We start from the raw sequence: 23,041 nt of genomic DNA on the forward strand, positions 1-23,041 counted from the left end.
ATCTGAATGCCTTGAGGATGGCTGGATTGGTATTGTGGAACACAGGCAGAAGTAATAGTTCAAAAATAATTAACCTTGACAGCCAAAGCAGATGTTTTCATTTGAAGAAGACACACATTTTTGTCATATGGAGGTATTTGTCAATGAGCTTTTCATCAAAATTGTTTATCTTTTCGTTGATTTGCTCTCTGGATGATTAATTCAGTGGCACTGGCATAATTTTTTGCTTACTTTCACCTACTACAGATGAAGACAAAGGAATTCTAGATGTCCAATGAAACCCAGTTGTAAAGTATTTTCTAAATTCTGGAAAATAAATTTTTAGTTGGGGCCAAGATTTTTGTTCACATTTTTAAGTATTGTACATTTCACATTCTTAGAGTGTTGGGAAGATAATTTTGCTTTAAAAATTTACACATTTATTTAAGCTGTGCTTCATCTGAACACAAAAGGAGAAGCAGACTTTTCAAAATGTATAAAGTTTATTCAAGAACTCAGTTTTCAGTTAATTCTTGCAATTTCCTTTTGCATAAAGCTATATAAAGATAGACGAATGCCAATGTTAAAGGACTGAAATGGAAACAAAGAGGGTTGTGTTTGGGCAATGAAGTTTTACGGCCATTTTGATAATCTTACTTTTCCACTGTGTAACAATCCCAACCAGTTACAAGAACTGCTGTAAATAATTCTTTCTGACGGAAAAAATATGCAAACAATACAGTTCACTATGCTGGGTAGTGAGTTTTGGGGGGGGGTTTCCTCCATTTGGGTAACACTTTTGAAAATAAACTAGAGAAGTGCGGACTCTTATTTTCCTGTGCCATAATTTTCTGTTAATCTGTAACTATTTACTGAAGTTTGATTCAAGTAGAAACAATAATTTTGAAATATTAAAGAGAGATGGAAAGACATCCATATGGAGAGTGGTGTGTGAACTGTATCGATATTAACAACAATTCGGATTATAGCATCAGCTGATTACACTGTGGTAATTTTAGCATGAACTTTGTTTCTCCACTAACCACAACTAAAAGACAAAATCCCAAAAATGTTCTTCAGTGAGAAGAAGTTGCCATCCATGCTTTATAAAGCCTGCACAACTTACATAATGCAACTATGTTTTCAATGTCAAGTCTGTAGCATAATGAAAAGAATAGTTAAGTTTAAACAATGAAGAGGGGCCTGTTGGTGATTCGGATCCTGGCAGAGCTGAGGATACAGCAGACCTGTTTAGTTTTCTGTGCTACTCAGAATCCACCTGTGAACGGAGGCAAGTCCAAAAAGATGACCTCCACAAGAAAGGCAGCAGCTATTGCAATGTCTAACTGAGGTGCCATAATGCTTAGCTGTGTCACCAGCCGGGGAACTGCACCCTGATTTTCCTATATAACTTTGTAAAAATGTTAACTAAACCAGAGCAATTTCAATGCAAGAAGCTGCAAGAGAAGTGGCTTCCAAATACCCAGTAGTTTAGGGGCTAGGTTACTCTTGTGGTCCCAAAAGTGGGATCATTAACCCAGTGTGCAGTACGCCAATACATGGAAAGTCTGGATTCAATCCCTTACTCCGTATTAACTGGCAAATCACATTTGAAAATGTGCCTCCAAAACAAAAGCTTAAAATCCATAACTTAAAATGTTTTATTTCCATTGCCAGCCTAATTGGCAGATTGTAACTAATGTACTTATTTATGGTATCTGGCTAGCATCTAGGGATTAGATTAGGTGAATGAGTAGTTTGGTATCACATGGAAGTGGGCCTTGATGTCAGAAACATAGGTATGATGACAATATAAATGCCTTTGAAACTAGGTAGTGGCTGAATCCTCTAAGGACTGAAGTCCTGGTTTTGCTGTTGTACTACATCTATAAAAGACTCTAGCTGCTACAGCCCTCCAGGTTACATGTAGCAGCAGTTTTTAGGTATCTGGCACATGCAATGGAATTTGCTGTTCTTTATTTTAATACACAGACTTTCTATCCAATGAATAAGCCCAGACTGTTCGTAATTTGGATTGTAAAAACTTGCACATGGAGCTGGAACCACCTAAACTGACTGTAAAGAAACACTGAAGACAGGTTTCTGTTTAAGCCTGTCTTGGCTGAGGGTTTAGTTGTAGAGAGAGATACAATTGAGAGAGAGAGATGTAAAGAGATATATTCCTTTCTTTAGGGCCAACAGCCCTGGACTCACTCCTGAAAGTAGATGTCTAAGCCCAGGAAAAGGGAATTTCAGAAATGGAAGCTGTGTGGCTTTCTACTTCTCCTTGAGGCAATATGTTACTAATCAGAGCACTCTCCAAATAACATGGGAGACCTTGATTCACTTTCCTCCTTTGCCTGAAGGGACCCAAAAGCTCACCTTAAGCATGTCTCCTACTTTTCCTATTGAAGCTCTTCTAATTTGCATGAATTGCTGAGGGCTCCACCCTGCTAATGAAGGGAAATTTCAGTATTGTACATTAGACTCATTGGATAAATTACAAAGGCAGCCCTTGAGGCAGGGACTACCCAGGGTTGCTTGTCCACCAGAGCTGAAGTAGCAAGTTTAAAAAACGGCATAGTCTTAGTCATTCTTTTGTTCTGATTCTCTTGCCTTAAGGATGACGATTCTTTTCTCTGAAGGATGGACATTCTGGGGTTTAATAATGATCATGGGTAAAAATCTTTCTGTAAATAGACATCAAGGCACTATGTGATAGCAGCTCCAACCTGGGTAATAATATCAAGTATATATAAAAAAGCATCAAAGGAGTAAAAAACCCATGAGGTTTAAACAACAGACTATTAAATACAAATCCTGCTACCCAGAAGTGTGCAAACAATTTATTTGTGTTCAGTGCAACACTGTACAGGGGAATGGGTCTGCAGTTGTGTTTCTCTACAAGGTCAATTAATGGTTTGTCGACTCTGGTGAGCATTTACTTTGTATCCAAAGTCCTAATGTAAAAAATAATAAAGAGCAGTTTTACTCTCTCCGTTTGTGATGAAGTCCCACTCTGACAGGATCAGAAATATCAGTCAACAGCTGCAAATGGAAATGAAATAGTCCTCTTAATTGAATCCTGTGGGCTGCAAAAAAGTATTTTTTTCCCCCACCGCCCAAACAGTTCCTTGGGTCAGACAATCTGCCAAATTAAGGATTTTTTTCCTTTTCACTAGTCCAGCTGGCAGAGCAAATTGCCTTGTTGAATTAGCATGTCCTAAAATATAAAAGGGTGTAAATGAGTACGATGGTACAGGCAGTACAACAAACTATTACTATTATAAAATATACTAACATATTTCTCTGTTGTATAGTAAACAGATTTGAGACACAGGGAGGTGTAAATGACTCCTGGAGCTTTTTGTATTAGTTATTTTTATATGAATCTCAGTAATAAGCAAATCAGCATATATGTTGCCAAATTAAAATAGAAAGCTATTAGCAAATTAACACCTTTTACACAGAACTTATACAAATACCACATTTTTCATATCTTGTGTTATTGCAAGAACAAAATTGCATAGACCATTTGCTGGCACTTTCTGAATTCCCGAAATAATGCTTTGTCTTAACAGATAGTTCAAGTAGTTCCCTCAATTTAATTTCACCCACTAATGCAGTAAGTGTTTCCATGTAGTGAGAGAAAAAAACCACAGAGCTCAAAAATATTAACAATCACATAATCATCTGACTGAACAGTAGTTCAGCAAGGAAACATATTCCTTTTATTTTTCTTATGCTTTCTGTAAGGCTGTTTTCAAAGTGTTACTGACAGAACATATATTATGATTCAAGTCATTCTTCTGAAGTTGAAATGTCATTTGTGCTCTTCTTTCCCTTTCACCCTGTAGTCCAGAATTGTAGATACAGATTTGTTTCCTAAACTGAAGTACTTTGTTTTTAAAATTCTGAAAGTTCTGCTTTTAGTAACTCTCTTTAGCAAAATACAAAACTCGGACTAGCAAGGGGATGTGCGGCCTTTTCTGGTGCGTCACTGGCAGACACGGCTGTATTCTTGGCAAGTGGAGCCCACGCCGGCCACTGACAAGTAGAGCTTTCCGTCTGGACACACGCAGATTTCGTAGAGCCCCTGAGAAATACCGGACGAACCCCTTGTACCCTCAGGCAATTTGGGCAGCCGCACAGTTTCAGCATCGAGCAAAAGCTGCATGGGAGAAAGCAGGAAAGATGGGCTCATTAGAGATAATAATGCCATAGCGTGCCATGAAATGACTTTGCCTAGGCAGTGGTTTAAGAATAGCCACCTACCCAGACTTGTTACATACAAAGCTGCTCTGAGGCCTAGGCTCTTGGCAGACACTGGAATGTGGGAGAGAGATAAGCTGGTGCCCATCCTCTTCCTTAGCAGAGACCTCATGAAGTTCAACAAGGCCAAGTGCAAGGTCCTGCACATGGATCGGGGAAATCCCAAGCACAACTCTGCTGAGCAGAGAATGGATTGAGAGCAGCCCTGAGGAGAAGGACTTGCGGGTGTTGGTGGATGAGAAGCTCAACGTGAGCTGGCAATGTGCGCTAGCAGCTCAGAACACCAACCATATCTTGGGCTGCATTAAAAGAAGCGTGACTAGCACGGTCAAGGGAGGTGATTCTCCCCCTCTGCTCTTGTGAGACCCCACCTGGAGGGACTGGAGCACCTCTCCTATGAGGACAGGCTGAGAGAGTTGGGGTTGTTCAGCCTGGAGAAGAGAAGGCTTTGGGGAGATCTAATTGTGCCTTACCAGTACCTGAAGGGGCCTACAGGAAAGATGGTGAGGGACTGTTTATCAGGGAGTGTAGTGACAGAACAAGGGGTAATGGGTTTAAGCTGAAGGAGGGTCGATTTAGATTAGATGTTAGAAAGAAATTCTTCCCTGTGAGAGTGGTGAGGCACTGGAGCAGGTTGCCCAGAGAAGCTGTGGATGCCCCCTCCCTGGAAGTGTTCAAGGCCAGGTTGGATGGGGCTTTGGGCAACCTGGTCTAGTGGAGGGTGTCCCTGCCCGCAGCAGTGGGGTTGGAACTAGATGATCTTTAAGGTGCCTTCCAACCCATACCATTCTAGGATTCTATGATTCTAAAGAGACAAGGCCCCTGCCCATACACCTAATAGCAGGGCATGGGTGCTGCTGCTGTTGCTGGACCCAGGTCTGTCCTGGCCTGAGTCCTGAAGCCTCACAGCTGTGCCAGCTGGTTAAGGGTGGACATACACATTGGTCTGGAGTTCCTCTGTGGAAGAACTGGCACCATACAGCCTTGCAGAGGGGATAAATAGGCTGCTGCATGTTGCATGCTGTTGCTGACAGGGCAGCTCTTAATGATGTCTGTAGAGCTTCACTCCTTAATTTAGCAACTCTGGGCTGAGTGTTTACCTGTGGGCCAAGGACCCTGCTGGGGTGCCTGGGGATCACTGTGCTAGTGTGGAGCTGAGTGCTATCAGAGTTTTATTAGAAAATATTTCTCTAAGCTAAAACAACATTATGTCAATTGGTAGTATTATTTAAGCTGACCCATTGTGTTGGTTTTGTGTAGCAAGGTTTTGGTAGCGGGGGGGGCTACAGGGGTGGCTTCTGTGAGAAGCTGCTAGAAGCTTCCCCTGTGTCCGATAGAGCCAATGCCAGCCAGCTCCAAGACGGACCCGCCGCTGGCCAAGGCCAAGCCAATCAGCGCCTCTGTGATAACATATGTAAGAAAGAGAAAAAAACAGTTAGAGAGCGCTTTTGCAGCCAGAGAGAGGAGTGAGAAGATGTAAGAACATCTGCAGACACCAAGGTCAGTGAAGAAGGAGGGGGAGGAGGTGCTCCAGGCGCCGGAGCAAGATCCCCCTGCAGCCCGTGGTGAAGACCATGGTGAAGCAGGCTGTCCCCCTGCAGCCCATGGAGGGAGGATGAGGGGGTGTAGAGATTCCACCTGCAGCCCGTGGAGGACCCCACGCCGGAGTAGGTGGAGACACCTGAAGGAGGCTGTGACCCGTGGGAAGCCCGCGCTGGAGCAAGTTCCTGGCAGGACCTGTGGATCTGTGGAGAGAGGAGCCCATGCCAGAGCAGGTTTGCTGACAGGACTTGTGACCCCGTGGGGGACCCACGCTGGAGCAGTCTGCTCCTGAAGGTCTGCACCCCGTGGAGGAGACTCACGTTGGAGAAGGTTGTGAAGGACTGTCTCCCGTGAGAGGGACCCCACGCTGGAGCGGGAGAACGATGAGTCCTCCCCCTGAGGATGAAGAAGCGGCAGAAACACCGCGTGATGAACTGACCGTAACCCCTATTCCCCGTCCCCCTGTGCCGCTGGGGGGGGCGGAGGTTTGAAGCCGGGAGTGAAGTTGAGCCCGGGAAGATGGGAGGGGTGGGGGGAGGTGTTTTTAAGATTTGGTTTTATTTCTCATTCCTCTACTCTGTTTTGCTTAGTAATAAATTAGATGAATTCCCTCTCTAAGTTCGGTCTGTTTTGCTCATGATGATAATTAATGATCTCTCCCTGTCCTTATCTCGACCCATAAGTTTTTTTTTCATTGTACCTTTTCTCCCCTGTCTATTGAAAGAGGGGAGTGATAGAGTGGCTCTGGTGGGCACCTGGCCCTCAGCCAGGGTCAAACCCCCACAATAAAAGTCTTATTATTGGCACCATTAGTATCCTGTCTCCTAAAATCTGAGGAATTAAATTAACAGAACTTGAAAAAAGACTTGAAGTTATTAGTTATATTACCACAGCAAGATCAACCATAGTTATGGAAATAGAAGGGCTTGTACTCACCACACCATCACTGCTGTGTAGTTTGATATCCATCTGGGAAAGAGCTTCAATATTCCCAGCTTGCGCTTTGATATTAATTCCTCGTGGTGCATCCATGCTCAAAGACCGAGTTGGTGATTCCAGCCTGAAAGCAGGAGCAGGAAATCTGACAGTAGAGTAGCATTCTCATATGTTCCTTTATTTTAGAAAAACAAGTAAACTTTGAACAAGCACTTGAAGGATCTCGCCTGAAGTCACATAAAAGATGCAGCTTCTTTTTTCTTCAGGCAGACTTGAAAAAGGAGGTGGCTATTTAAAAACACCAAAGTATCCCAAATGAAAAATATAGATGAATTCATAGTACAAATGTAAGGTATTATTTCAGAGATAACTTCAGATTATTTCAGTATAATGGTAATTTATTCTTTAAAAATGAACCCCATTTTTACATTCTGTAGTTTGAATTTACTTTCATTTTTGACAAAGTAAGATATTGAAATTAGTACAATTAGTACAGTCTGGAAGTTTTTTAATTAACAAGAATTTTGACACTGCTGTCAGTCGGACCAAGATTTCACTCAGTGTGCATGCGTGTTGTTTAACTGGATGGCATCTGAAACTTAAAAACCAATAATGTCGTTTGAAATAAAAATTATGCAATATAACAGAAAGTTGCAAACCCTGCAGTGCCACAAGATGGCAGGAAGGTACTGTATTAGCTGAGTAATCTCCTCATCGGGTCAGCTGTGCAGGACTAATGTTTTTTATTTTCCAAAAAGATAAGGCTTTGCTTCCTCAGAATTTTGGTATAATTTCCACAATAAGTAGCAGGGATAGAAATATTAATTAAAAATCATGAGAAGAAAAGAAAAAGCAGAAGCTCAGCAACAAGCTAGTGATCACATTGCTTCTTTTGACCATTATCTAGAACAACTTCATCTGAAAGCACTGGGAGCACTGCAGAATCAGAGTTGATACCTACTGAGTTTTGTTCCTGTATATTGGCTCACCCTTCCTGATGACACCAGTCTGAATTTTACACTATCAACCCACATTAAACAGGTGAATATTAAGGCTAAGATGAATCAACTGGTGGTCCCAGTTTACTTTCGATCTGTGTTACCTTCTTTATTCTGTACGTTCCCTGGAATGGGGGCTTCATCCATAATGCAGAACTCAGGTATGTGTCCCCGTTCCTAGGTCTGCACGTGCTCACCCACTGTGTCTTCTGGAAACGTGTGTATGTGTGTGTGCAGATGTATGCACACACACTCCTAGCGGATGCTGTGGTGGCCCCATGCAGGCTCCACAGCCACCGATCTGGATGAGTGGAGGGCTGTGTCTCAGGAGGTCCTTTACTAGGTATGTGTCAGATAGTGAGTCTAGACGCTCGCTGCCAATCACATGCTAAAGCAATGAAACAATTTCACACACAATCCTGATGTAGCTGGGTTTCATTTACTCAGGCTGCTTCAGTTCTTCCTTTTTTTTTTTTTTTTGCAGTTACTTCATTAAAACTAGAATTTAAAAGCAGTTAGTTTGTGCTTGTGAGAAAGTTCAGTTGTATCTTAGTTCTGAAGAAGCTAAACCCAGCTGATATCTTAAAACCTAAACCCATGATAGGGTTTAGGTTATGATATATGAGCACAAACACAGTCACTGAAATGTCATTTTTTTATCCCCAAATCTGAAAATAACTCAGGCAATATTGGCTTATCGCTGCTGGCCAGAGGTAACAGGAGATTCTATCTTCTTTGATCTTCAAAGGTCCCTTCCAACCCAAACCATGCTATGATTCTATGTTTCTATGATCTGCCTCTCTCCGACATCTCCTGGGTTAGTCACCTTCAATTAGTTTAAACTCTAGATTGGGAGTTTAAATTCCTAACAATGGGTAATTGCATCATGGTTGCATATTAGGACCATATCCATAAAATAGTTTGTTGCCTTATCCCATGACTCTGAGGTGGCACAAACTGCTGTCATGATCATGCTGAGTACAAGGGCACGAGTACAAGTCTGTTCTGCATCAGCTGTCTAACGTAGTATTAGTACTCTTTATTAAGCAGTGTTTGTGATTTAACTTTTCTGTGACTTTTTGGGTTAGATCCTTAGATTTACACTTTTATGAAACTGGAAATAATTTTTTCCCTGAGTGATTTACATGGGAGGTCTGCTTCATGGGACTATTTTCCAATGCACATTTGTATGTATTATATAATGAAAAATTAATCAAAGTTTGTATTTTTAATATTTAAAATTTAATATATTTTCCTAAGTTAGTGTCAAGGTAGTTGAATACAACCGTTGCCTTAGTTTGTTTTAGCAAAAAGCTATAAACATTGAAATAGCTTATGTTTTTCTGTAAAGTATTTCATCTAAGTAATCTATACATAGGCATAAATTTTTATTTTTAAGCTCTATTGAATATTACAAGAAGGCAGACTGGGACAGATTTTTGAAGAACATATCAGACATGGAGTTTGAAAAGCAATCAAACACCGGAGAAGTATTTCATACTTTGTACCAAAATTAATGCTGGCAAGAAGCCTACAGAATTCGGAGGCATTTACAGATTTATGATATGACTTACATATAATTTAAATTACATGGCAGAATTACATTTGCTATATTAATCACAATCCTAAATTTCTGCTGTTTATACAGGTCCTATTTCTAGATTAACTAAGGGTAGATTTACCTAATTAAATCATTGGAGCTTGCTGGCAATGGAAACTGCAGTGAAGCTTAAGCAGTGATTTTAAAGCCTTCTGGAACTATTATATGTGAGATTTTAGCAAAGGCAATCTTCAGTAGCACTAACAATATATTTCTTCATACAGCATTCAAAGGTTCAGTGCCTCAAGATGCAGCAAAAGGGAAACAGGCACCTAGTGTAGGAATGACATGACTGAGTTGAACCTTGACTTCGAATGTCCTTTCTCAGTCCCCACTTGATCCTGAAGACATGTGACTTCCTCAGCCCCTTAGATATTGACCTTAAAGTCACATAAAATTCTTCAGTGGTCCTGGCCCTTCCTGGTCCAGGCACTGCCAGTTTGACACTGATGGGCAGTGAACTTCTGGTGAACTTCTCCTGTATGCTTATGTGTCTGGGGACCACGGAACTGCCCTAGCAGAAAAGCTGACTGATGGAGATACTTGCATGAACTCAGGGTGTCTCAGAAAGATATGAATAGAGCACTGCAATTATTAACACTGGTTTTAACACTGATGGTGTTTTAAATAGACATTAATAAAGCAAAATGTGCTCTGTGAATGAGTTGGTCAGTCATGAAGAAGATACACGAGTGCGTGCAGATAATGGCTGATAAGAAAGTTTCAAGATCTATTTCCTAGGTAATACAAGGAGAAAGAGTAGGCTGAGCTGAGCACAATGTTAATGTGCATCCCTCAAAAGTCTTGGCAAAACACGAATTCAATTTGCTTGCAAATGTTGGAGAATGCATGCACACTCAAAGGACAGAAGTTGATTGTCTTAGAGGCTTTCGTCCTTTTTTAGTGTTTGTTTGAATTCTGGTAGTAGAATGATGAGGGAATATATTGCTACCAGTCACTTTATCTTTTTTTTTAGAATTACAGGCATATAAATTACATTTAACAGAATGGAGTGAGGATCTTTATCATCTAGAGGAATTAATCTATGTAATGTGCTGTCCTAAATGAGACACCTGTCACAGTCTGTATCTCATTTGGGAAGATGGATTCTGTACTTTCAAGTAGCTTCTACATTCTGTGGTAGCTATGCCAGCGGTCTGTTAGCAAGTGGTTTGGTGCAAGAGGAATTGATTGGGACAGCACAACATTTGCCAAGGACCTGACACCCCCATTATACGTGTTCTGAGGAGTACGCTGGACTAGCTGTTGCCTGACCCAAAGGACTGGACGCCCAGAAAGGTTGGAGCATGTTAGGCATTCTCCAGGAGAGCACAGCTTTCGGGTTAATTTAATCCAAGTGGAATCCCTGTTGATGTGCCCCAAACAGTTCCACAACGAGAACCAAGATTTGGGGAGCTCAGGCAGTTGAGAGATCTCCCTCAGGAGCACGTTCCTAATTTTAAATGAAAACACTCATGTAGATGTATCCACAGAACTGCACTGTCTCAGCTAATGAAGGGCAGGGAAGGGTGGGGGAGTAAGTGGTCCCTGCTAATATTTCATAGCTCTGTCATCTGCTGGATATTGGTCCTTCAGCCATCCATTGCAACTAAAGGAACCGACTACAAGGAAGATAATATTTTTATCACTGTCTTCTTCCTTGTTGGTAAGATAGGTCCAGAAGCCAACTATACTGTCTTGGCTGGCTACCAAGGAAATTTGGTGCTGTGGTGTGCAGAATAATTTATGAAGGACTATGTGAAAGTCTTCTGAGGGAATCTGGACAGCATCCAGGCTCTGGATCTGATACCATCCCACAACCCACAGGCTTGGAGATTTCCAGCCTTTCCTGTAAGCATGTTTCTAACTCGTGGAGATACCAGATCACCAGAAATTGCGCAGTTGGCTGTGTTTAGGGAGGATGTGAGAGGAGTGTCAACCTGCTGTGGTTGTGGTAGAGAAGCAGCTGAGTTGAACCCTGACTTTGAATGTCCCTTCTCAGCCGGTGCATGCTGCAGGAATATCGATCTCTTATTTCATCCTGTTCTGGCAGGAGACGGAAGGGTACCTTGGTGATCTTATAAGTACCACAGTGCATTAGAAAGTTGGTTTTAGTACTGCAGAAGGAGTACCACAGTCTTCTGGAGCCCAAGCTTCCTGCCGCAATGTGGGATTGCTTGACTCAGAGCAGGACAGAGGAACCAGCTTGCTCTTGTGAATTTGGGGAATAGTTTATTCCTTCCTTCTGGCCACTTTTTGTCCTTCCCATCTTATGAGTCAGCATCTCTCCTGAATTCAGTGGGGATGAATTCCTGAGTATGACTTCAGAAAAAAGTTCCCCAAATGTATGTATTCCTCCCAGCCCTTACCTGAGGAAGACCAGGGTTACTGTCAGTAGACTGGATAGGCAGATGGATACTGCCTCTAAAATCGTGGTGTGCCCAACAACTGATGTGCACATATATACATACAGCTAACTGGGTTTCGTTTTGGTTTTTTTTTCCCCCCTTGCTTTTTGGTTAAAATAGCCTGATCCATTTTAGCATACAGAGAAGATTTTATGAAATGTAAACCTGACACTAAAGTGTTAAAGGTATGGTAAAGAATTTAGCAGTGTATAGTGTATGAAGTATTTGAGTTACATATCTTCTTGTATCAGTAAGAGTAACACGTGTATTTTAGCCCTGACTCAGCTGTAATTAAAAAAAAGGGCCCTTGTACACAGGAGAAAATAAAATGTCAAATATACGGGACTTGCTTTATTTTACTCTATATCAGATTATTTCACAGTATGTTTGTTTAGATCATTTATAAGATATTGGTCTGGTGTTCACGTATATGGTGGGTTTTTCTTTGTGAAGTCCTTTTGAACACTGAAAGAACATGAGGTGGGTCCAGGCAGAACCTAAATGCTAGCTATTCCATAATGCCTTTTCATTAAAAGTTTTTCACAAAGCTTCCTGGTATTGATTTTTATGAGAGTTCATAAAATATAGTAATCCATCACTCCCACTTCTCTAATATGCTCAGTCTTCCTCCCATAGTGCTTCAGTATAATTAAAATAAAACGATCCATGCAAAAGGGCCAAATAAATTTCTATATTAAAGTTTGATTTAAGAAGAAAGTCATATGAGGGGGCAGAAGACAGTGAAAGATCCCACGCCCCTTTCTTTCTGCCATTTAGTCTTCACAGGATTGAAGATGCTGCTTCACACGTGTTCCTAGGCATTGATATAGGAGCATGCATGGGAAATACAGTATTAGAGAAAAGATTGAAGAATATGAAGAAAAAGAGGAGAGATAGAAAAAGTAACTCAGAAGTGCTGGAGCTGGAATAATGGTACTTTCTCCGCTGGTGTGTATTTGCATATTGTTATTGTTTACCTTGAAGTTGCCTGAAAATGCTAAAATCAAACTTGATAAGGATGTCTCCCACTCTTCTGAGTACACAGCTGTTTGACACACCTCTCAGTAAATGATCTCTATGACTGCTGAGAGTTAGAAAACATTAAAAAAAAAAAAAAAGTGCTTTGACTAAACTGTTCCAAGGCCAAATAAAGCCATTACAGTGAGTTCAATAAGGTTGCCAATAAAGCTATGGCACTGAAGATCAGACCCTGCAAGCCTGCATTCCTGTGAAAGTAATCATTGTGCAACTTTGCCTGTGCATCTGTACTTCCAAGACTAGGCTCATCTTTTTCAGAGATTATGAATATATATAACTTTTCATTCCTACTTTATTTCTTTGAGAGAAACAAGAAGAGTTAGGAGAGCAATGGCTACAGGTCTTATGGTTTATAAAGGCACAGAAGCACTGAGGTTGCATAGGGGACAGGCTGTGAAAATGGGGCATAGAGCCTCAGATGCTCTTGGCATATAACCAAAACAGCTTTTTCACGTTGTTAAGCAAGGAAGAAACTCTCATATGTCTCTGGTGTGCAGAAAGGAGTCTTGCCATGAACACCAGCTCTTGAATTCAGGTCTGACTTTGGAAAGGTGAAAGGGGAAAAGAAATTAAATTAGGCAGTGATTGGAGGTCATGGAGCAGAGGAAGAATAGAAAAAGTAAGAAATGAAGGGAAAAAATGAGGAAAAAGGGGGGAAAAGGAGAATCTTTAACCTGTCAAGGAACTAATGTCTTGAAAGTCAAAAAAGCAACCTAGAGGATTCTGTGGGCTTAATTGGGCTTGGTTCTCTGTAGGTGTCTGCTTTCAGCTCTGCTCTTTGAATGAGTGTTAACCTTTAAAAGGCAACAGGAGTATATTGGCTTTTTTATTACTCTGAAAGCAGTCTAATTCACTGGCAATGCAGCTAGACATCGCAAGAGAGTAAACTATAGCCAGTGCACGCACTAGTTACACAGGAAAAAGAGATTGTCAGTATTTATTTATGCCCCAATATACGCAATTTCAAACCATATTCTCTTTTTATGAGAAAGCTGGATTCCTGTTGACACGAGTGGAGCAAAACCTAACCTGGAGTTGTAGAGGTGGATAGTGAGCAGCAGGCACACACTAATGCCAGCTAACAGTTCCCACCCATATTCCCTTATCTCCCAGCAGCTTACTGCTTTGAGGTCAGGCAAGTGGGGAGGGTGATCGGAATGTAGCATGAAGAACATTATTACACAAAGCTATGGATCTTGGTGTTCTGCCTTGTGGCTTTTGGTTGTTTGCCAGCAGGCCCAAAGGCAAAGAAGGACAAAACAACAGGACTGAGATCTCAGTCTCGGTATATGCCTCATTTCTGTTTTGTTTTGTAAAATTATTTTCTTTGGAACGGCTCCTGTAATTACATCTTCTTGCAAACAGGAAAGATGAGTTTCACAGCATGTTCCAACAACCGTGTATATCTTAAGGACATGGAAGTATTAGTATTCAACAGTAAACTCTGATAGCTCTTACTGAATGTCAAAAAATACAAAATACTAATGACTCATTAAATCTTCTTCCTTGATCAGTTTCTGCACAGTAATGGAAAAAGAGTAGTTACTTAGTCAAATCTTGGCACAAAATTCTGATTTGACATAACTACAGTAAATCTTTCAAATGCTGACTGATTTTTCTTTCTAAAATGTTGCATTTGGATCACACATATTGAATTTCTTCATTTAAAGGTGGAATAATTGCTTCCTAAAGGGATGATGCTGTCTTCCGTATTTCTTCCATTCACTTTGATACTCTTAGTCTGAGCTTTGCTGAGTTAAACTAAATGTACTATAATGAAAAAAATTTGAAAAACAGCATCCATTTTCCCCTGTCAAGTCCATTAGTTGGTCAACGGTTATATAGCATCATCCCAATTTTTGTAGTTTAGTTCAGAGAAACCATTTGCCAAGGGTTATTGCTCCTGGGAATTGCCTGCATTAGGACACATACTCTGTTTCAGTAAGACTAATGTCAGTATCTACAGCTCCCTTACACTGAATCCCAAGTTAGTCTATTATTAATGCCACAATAAAATGTAATATGCAAACCAGTACATTTTTGATGAATCAAAATTAAATAAAAATTATTTTAAATGAAAAAAGAACTTTTCTGCAGTTTCCTGCAAGTGCATCTGGCTATTTCATTGCAGACAAACTTACAAGAAAACTTAGAGTAGCACAAGATACAGCTTAATATTAGAACTGTACCTTCAACTTAAGTATGCCAAGACTAATGCCTCTCCAAAATAAAGTGTCCTGGTTTCAGCTGAGATAGAGTTAATTTTCTTCATCATAGTTAGTATGGGGCTGTGTTTTGGATTTGTGCTGAAAACTGTGCTGATGACACAGGGATGTTTTTGTTACTGCTGAGCAGTGCTTACACAGAGCCAAGGCCTTTTCTGCTCCTCATACCACCCCACCAGCGAGTCGGCTTGGGGTGCACAAGGCGTTGGAAGGAGACACAGCCGGGACAGCTGACCCCAACTGACCAAAGGGATATTCCATACCATGTGACGTCATGCTCAGCATATACAGCTGAAGGAAGAGGGGGGATGTTTGGAGTGATGGCGTTTGTCTTCCCAAGTAACCATTTTGTGTGATGGAGCCCTGCTTTCCTGGAGATGGCTGAACACCTGCCTGCCCATGGGAAGTGGGGGATGAATTCCTTGTTTTGCTTTGCTTGCATACGCAGCTTTTGCTTTACTTGTTAAACTGTCTTTATCTCAACCTACGAGTTTTCTCACTTTTACTCTTCCGATTCTCTCCCCAGTCCCGCGGGGGGGGGAGTGACTGAGCGGCTGCGTGGGGCTTGACTGCAGGCTGGGGTTAAACCACGACATAAAGTCACTGTGTCAGTAATAAAAAAGATCATCATCATCTTGTGAAAACACAGAAAAGTTGTCTGATAATATGAGAAGAAAATAAATAGGGTACAATTGAATTCAGAGAAACATACTATGAGGGTGTGTATTTAAAGGCAAGTGTACATACATAGGAACTGCATTAAATAAAAGCATAAAGCACCTCATTTTTCTAGTAATTCTGGAGCGTTTTTTTTAAATCTTCAGTGGCACTATGTTGCAATGTAGACACTATAAAATAATGGAGCAATTTGTTCTAATTTGATTTTAAAAGTAATTTTTTTCTTGACTCCCTTCTGCTTATTGCTTAAATGCATTAATGAAAATGTCATTTTGGAATCATTTTTGTCTTCAGTCACTTCGGAAAGTCTCAAAATGTGCTGGGCTTTGCTGCCAGTTTGTAACATCTCTGACCTCTAAAAAACAGACACAAATGCACGTTGTAATGCACTGAAACTCCCCAAATACCTCAATAACAGCAGAGCTACTCTGAAATAATTACACAACGATGTAGTAGGCTCTGCTTTTTCTGGTAGCCTTCTTTCTTGGGACAATAATGTTCTTGACTTTTACATACATACATATACTGACATTCCTAACGTGTGAAGCACTAGCAGTTGTTACAAGAGGGCGACTAATAGCAGTACAGGACTTTTGTATGGTGTGTATAATATTGCTGCAGGATTCTTTCTTTTAAAAAAAACTAATTCCTTTGGAAAAGAAAAATAAGATTAAGTCAATTATTTTTGTCTGATATCAACAAGGCGTAAAGTATTAATAATGTATGGTTACTGAGCTTAAAAAATAAACTCTCAAATCTGTGATGGATTCTGTGTGATCAAGGAAACATCTTTTAAAAAGCTGCTGTTACCTTTATAGCTAGATTTTCTGGAGGGCACAAAGTTTATTAGGTTCCCCTCCCAGATGTCTGCATCAGTAAGGGCTAGGAGCACTTTCCCCTCTCAGCTCTGTAGGGGGAAAAAAGACTATTGAACCACTTTCGTGTTTCCCTTTCTACCAACTCTCAGGAGGGAGCTGTCGTCATACATGACACAGCTGGGATTATTGTGCTTGGCTGGAATGAAGGGGAGCCACAGTGAAATGACCAAATCCCATTGATACCAATGGAGTCAATGTTTCATGAAAAGCCACTTGGTGGTGGAATGGAGAAACGAGAAAGATCACAAATACTCATTAGGCTCAACTAAGCATAGCTCACCTATAGGAAATGCATTTTCTAAAGCAAAAACAATCTTACAATGACCTTACAGAATCTTGAGCTGCTGCAGTAACGAATTCTTAGACTTTTTGTGTGTTTTACATTAGACCATCGTTGGGAAGAAATAAAATCATAATTAGTCAGATTATATAGATAAATTAAATTTTTCATAGATAAATTTATCCATTTATCCATGTATCTATATTTAAATGATTTTATCCATGGACTTATTACAATCTTATAACTCAAACAGCTTGGATATGGAGTCAAGTCTGTTACTTGCTCTACTGCTGAATCAGGGTGCCTAAATTTTAAGTATTGCAACCTGAGAGGTGAAGGACCCAAGAAACCAAACTGGATTGTGTTCCTCTACAGACTTCTTTAGTAAGAACTCCAAGAAAGAAAAGCACAAACAATGTAAGGTTTTCATCCTCTCTTGTGCTTCAGGCTGTGGGCAATCTGATGATCCAAGATTAGAAGAGAGATTGTGCTGTTTTCCTCATACAAATTTGCAGATTTGTAAGCTTTTAGAAAGAAATAAATTGCAGGAAGACAGTGGAGATGAGTGGTTCAGAGCAGTACAGAAAATCAGAACAACCCTCAGAACAAGAATTGCTGTAGAAGATAATAAATGTACATGTAAATACAAGCATGGGAGGCTGATGCACAATTATTGAGATTAGTATAAAAAGAAGTCTAAATTTGATGCAGAAGATATGCAGAAAGCTTTGAAGAAAGAAGAGTCTTTAGTGAGTGTAAGACTACCATGGATTTTTACCAACTTAGAAAGAAAAGACACTTATTTTAGGTAAATATGATGGTGTTATGACTTTCCTGAAAAGATAAAGTTCTAGCATGGCCAGGGCCTCCAGGCTAATTATTAGCTTGGAAGGACTCATTACTGTGTGCCTGATATCAAACAAGAGCCAGTAATTGGCAGCATTTGCTAATCCTAGTTACAAGGTTATATAAACTATGATTAACAATTTAAATGAATTTATGGAATATAGGGTTACAGGTGGAAAAGCTTTACTCTGGGATTTGAGCATTTCCCAGCACAGTGCGTGGCCTTGTTTCTCATGATGAATTTTCATTTCTTCAGAGCTTAACCAAACATGGCATAGTTGATAAGCGCGCAACTCCTCTAAACAATTGTAGCTGCCTATAGCAAGGAGTATAGGTGATCCCCTGTGCACCCTTCAAAATGAATAGAGAGAAATAGGCACTGCTAGGGCATAATTAATCTGATCTATTTTAGATGTCTCTGTCAGGATAAAATGTAACATGCCCTAACAGTACCTGTTGCTTTCCTCCAAGCAGTGATGAAATCTGATGTAGATAGCTACACTCTAAATGTGTTGAGAGCAATTCCACCTGAATGTCTGCCTGAGCAGCTGTAAACCCCTGGGGCTGTGCTTCAGGTGTCTTAGTCTCTCTGAAAATGCATCTGTGTGGGTGGTTTGTGGGAGGATCCCTTCCCACTTCAGTGAATGAATGAATGCATGAATGAATGAATGAATTGTGAGTCAGTGTTTCTGCTTGTAGAGAGAGGGCAGTTCTAAATCTGGATGAGCATCTGAGATGCATCTGCTTATTCTGGACACACAAAGGTCCTCTAGGTTAGGATTCTGTTCTATGAATGCAGCCTGAATATTTAAAAGCTGAATGGTAACCAGAAGTGTGTGCTGAATTATCAGCTGAATCACACACATGAACAATGAGAAATCATTTAGGATCACCCAAAGTGTTAGGCAGATAGCGATGAGTTCTGTTTAGTTTTGTTTTTTTAACCCTATTCCATATGCATATCAAGTGTGGCTGATTTTTAAATAAATGTCTATTGGGTTTGTTTTGGGTTTGGTTGGGTTTTTTTTTTCAGCTTCTCTTGTCTTATGCTAAAAATAATCAAAAATCAGGGGAGATTACTGAGGCACTCCAGTCCTTTTGGGTGGTATTCTTAAATGTTGGGAGTATTTGCTGTTCTTGAAGATGTCAGCTGGTATGTTCTTCAGGATATTTTCCTTTAATTTAAATAAAAAAATTCTCATCATATTTCTATTTCTTGAAATCGTCTGTGTTCCAAATTTGTTTCGTATTTATGTTCTAAATCTGAAATGAGTGGCAACAGTTGATTCCAGTAAAGCTCAGTTATGAGATTCTGGATTCAAGGGAATTGTTCAGCATAAGCACAGCAGGCACCGACACTGCTTATGGCTTAGGGGTGATCTCTGTGCACAAGCACAATTGCAAAGCCAGATTTGAATAACAGATGTTTCCAGTTCCCAAGGTTTTGGTTAACAGAACTTAGTTTATGTAAGCAATATAAAAGAAATGTTCAAAGTTCTAGGACAAATGCACTTATATGTTCTCTTAAAAAAAAAAAGAATAAAAGAGACCCCAGTTTTAACGGTATTTTGAAAAGACTATAAAAGCAATTTAAAACAGCACTTATAACCTATTCAAAACCATAGCAGATATGATTATTACAGTGTAGTTATTTGTTTACTAGTTCTCCATCCATCTTAAATATTGCGGTGGTTTTGCCTGTTTGTCCACTGCCACTCAATGCAGAGTTGTTGAAGGAATGAAGACTAAAGATCAGAACTGAGATATGATTAAAATAGAAGCTTCTCTCAAGACTGACAGTTGTGATAAAGAGTGGTAAGCAAAACTAATTCAACAGAGGTCTCTGTGATGACCTCAATTTTATGATGTCCTGACTTTCCAGGTAATTAAAAATGGCCAAGGCCTCAGTGAATATGATTGAATCTGGCACATCACAGATGTTTCCAGCATGGCTATCTTTCTCACGTGACTTTAATGATATTATAAAACAGCTTATTGTATTATAAAATTTTACTCTCATATAATAACACTTTCTGCATCACTGTTGTAAAAATCTGGTTTAGTATTTTAGTTATGAGTCTTTATTTTCATAAAATTATCTTCCAGGTTGAAATTTGCCATGCTTTTCTTTTATATAACTCAAGCAATTTTTTCTCTAATATGCAGAAGCATAGAAAGATTTCAAGCAACTGGAATTCTTTAGTACATGCTGTTCACAGTGTCCACTTGCTCTGCATGAAAAGAAACACACAAGTGAAGAGCAGTCATACCCTTTGCTGACAAGCAGTCATACCCTTCCCCTCTTGTGATTCATTAGTGCAGTGGCTGAATGTGCCACACGCTCCTCAGTTTCCACACAACTGAAGTATCACAACTGCACACACGGGCTGAGGGAGAGGGGAAAGAGTGCGAGTAGTGCCTATGCATATGTACAATATATCTTGGAAGAATTACTGTTATTACGAAATGCTTCCCTTCCTTCTTCTGGTGGTTGCCACATGCACATCCTTATGGTGGGTGACTCCTGTTTCGTGCCTCCCCCTCCAGCTCCCTTGATATACGTGCAGACAGGTATGTAGGTGAAAGATAATGTAAAGGATGCTCTACCCAGCTCAACATTATGTCTTAGATCAGTGACAGCACAATCATTGACTTACAACTAGAGCTCCAGATGATCAACTGCAAGGTGTCTAGAACTGCAACAATCATTAATGAAATTTTCACAGTAGCTTGCGCTCTGGCAGAATATGGTGTAATCACTAATGGCAAGTTTACTTCAGCAATCTCACCGAGCACTGACTTTGTCAGGTACCCAGTTCGAAGTGGAGGTGTAGAAATCATTACACCTTTCCACTACTGACATAAGCATCTATGGAAAACAGGTAAATGGCTTTGTCCCATACAAGCAGCAGAAACAACCCCTGTGGATTTTAATGTGTTAAGTGACATCTCTGAAAAACTGAGGTTTTAGGACCAACATCAGCCACCTGAGTGGCTTAAGGGAAATTCAGTGATGACAGTGGGCAGAAACCTGGTACGTGTTCTCAGGGAGATCTTACCTAGCAAAAAGGCCACTAACATCGGTACATGGACTTCCTCTCCTCCTGTCACTGAGGTATCTATCTCTCACTCACTGGTTTCAGAGGCCAGCAGTCCTTCGAAACAGGAAACGTGTTGTAGGTGCTCAGGAGAGCAGCTCTGGCTGCCAACACATCTGACTGCCAACACAGGCTCACGAGGAGACCTGAGGCTCCGTTCCCACCAGTCAACAAACATCCCTCCTACCTCAGGTGGAAACATCTGTGAGAGCAAAACCAAGTCCCTCTGCAGACTCGGAATTACAGAAGGGAGGATGATCTAATCAGCAGAAGTAAGTCTATCTCCTAAGGTCATATGGTCCATACATATACAATGATACATAAGCCCTGCAGGTGAAGCACTGTAGTTTGTAAAGTAAATTGCAATGGACAACATTTTGCAAGAACATGAGTGCACACAGCTAGCTAGTAACACAAGACAAAGAAAACAGATTGTATTTGGAAAAGTCTTTGCACTTTAAGATTAATATTTTCAACAAAAATCCCTGCTTAAAAGAAGACTAGATTTGAAGTAGTACCCAAGCCTTTGCTAACAAGCTATTTTAAAATATCTGAGTCAGAAATGTTTCTGAAGGATTGATAAACATGATGTCCTGTACCATCCGATCCTTTTAAACTACGACTTTTCATAGATTTGAGTCCATCAGATGAATAGAAAGAAATTCTTGCTTAAAAAGAAGTATTTGATGCTGTTCTTAGTTAACCTGAATGCAGTAAAGTCTATGAATGCAAATTTATATCTGGCAAATTAATGCCAGGGCTCATAAAATTACATTGCAGTAGAAATATCTCACTAGTCAGGGAGCAGAGATGCTTTACAAATACTGACTTATACTGCAGACTTATTTTTCCGTTACATAATTAATTCTCTTCTGACTGACTGGGCTTATGATTTGCATAATGAATGCAAATAAAAATAACTGTACTTCAATTAGTCAGATGGTATTTTTAGGCAATTAGCATGTAAGCAGTAGTATTACAAACAAGATTAAGCAATGATTTAGCAAATGTTTTTACCCTGTTTGGCTTCTATACATCTCTTTCTAGATTTCCTTCATAATTCTTATTCATACACCCATAAAACCCCGCAATTTCAGTTTCCAGCCTTTCTCTCTGTCTTATTATACAGTTTACCCTAGCAAATCTATACTTCGAGTGCAAAGGAAAATCATATAATGAATGGGGAATAGAAAGGTTAAAAGTAAGCTTTCACAAAGACTCAGAAAGAAGTAGAAGCCCTAAGAAAAGCAGAGCTATTGGATGTCACAGAACAGATGTCAAAATTAAAGGGGACATACTTATTCTGAATATATATATAGGGAGGTCTACCAGAAACCCATCAGTACAGTAATTTACTGTACCAAATACCTAGAAGGCGCATAGTTATGCCCTCAAATTATCAATATTCTGTAATATATAAGTCACAAGCTAGTAAATACGTATTTTGATGCTTTTCAGTACCTAGCATCATAGGTATTTGGTGCAACATGGACAGTGAGATCGAGCGCACCCTCAGCAAGTTTGCCCACGACACCAAGCTGTGTGGTGTGGTCGACACGCTGGAGGGAAGGGATGCCATCCAGAGGGACCTGGACAGGCTGGAGAGGTGGGCCTGTGCAAACCGCATGAAGTTCAACAAGGCGAAGTGCAAGGTCCTGCACATGGGTCGGGGCAATCCCAAGCACAAATACATCTGGGTGGAGAAGGGATTGAAAGCAGCCCTGAGGAGAAGGACTCGGGGGTATTGATTGACGAGAAGCTCAACATGAGCTTCAACAGTGTGCGCTTGCAGCCCAGAAAGCCAACCATGTCCTGGGCTGCATCAAAAGAAGTGTGACCAGCAGGTTGAGGGAGGTGATTCTGCCCCTCTCCTCTGCTCTTGTGAGACCCCACCTGGAGTACTGCGTCCAGCTCTGGGGGCCTCAGAACAAGAAGGACATGGAGCTGTTGGAGAGAGTCCAGAGGAGGGCCACAAAGATGATGAGAGGGCTGGAGCACCTCTCCTGTAAGGACAGGCTGAGAAAGTTGGGATTGTTCAGCCTGGAGAAAAGAAGGCTCTGGGGAGATCTTAGAGCAACCTTCCAGTACCTGAAGGGGCCTACAGGAAAGCTGGAGAGGGACTGTTTACAACGGTGTGTAGTGACAGGACAAGGGGTAATGACTTTAAGCTGAAGGAGGGTAGATTTAGATTAGGTATTAAGAAGAAATTCTTCCCTGTGAGGGTGGTGAGGCACTGGAGCAGGTTGCCTAGAGAGGTTGTGGA

At 40.6% G+C, this 23,041-nt stretch overlaps 1 protein-coding gene and 1 long non-coding RNA gene across 10 annotated transcripts in view; both read right to left on the reverse strand.

Annotated features, from left to right (window-relative positions):
• Positions 1-463: 463 nt before the first annotated feature.
• The window catches only part of SGCG (sarcoglycan gamma), a 151,424-nt gene continuing 128,846 nt past the window's right edge, over positions 464-23,041 (reverse strand). For all 9 annotated transcript variants that reach the window (XM_075742182.1, XM_075742181.1, XM_075742180.1 and 6 more), the window contains 2 exons: positions 6,730-6,853; positions 464-4,150 (listed from right to left, as the gene is read on the reverse strand). In XM_075742182.1, the coding sequence (XP_075598297.1) occupies positions 3,977-4,150; positions 6,730-6,853 (298 nt within the window). In that variant the 3' untranslated portion in view covers positions 464-3,976. The remainder of the gene's footprint in view (positions 4,151-6,729; positions 6,854-23,041) is intronic.
• On the reverse strand, positions 19,828-22,899 carry LOC142599918 (uncharacterized). Its single transcript, XR_012833386.1, has 3 exons — positions 20,966-22,899; positions 20,740-20,835; positions 19,828-19,911 (listed from the first exon to the last, which is right to left on the reverse strand). It is a non-coding gene; the product is annotated as an uncharacterized LOC142599918 (long non-coding RNA).

Source organism: Balearica regulorum, chromosome 1 (assembly GCF_011004875.1).
Source record: "Balearica regulorum gibbericeps isolate bBalReg1 chromosome 1, bBalReg1.pri, whole genome shotgun sequence".
Classification (NCBI taxonomy): Eukaryota; Metazoa; Chordata; class Aves; order Gruiformes; family Gruidae; genus Balearica; species Balearica regulorum.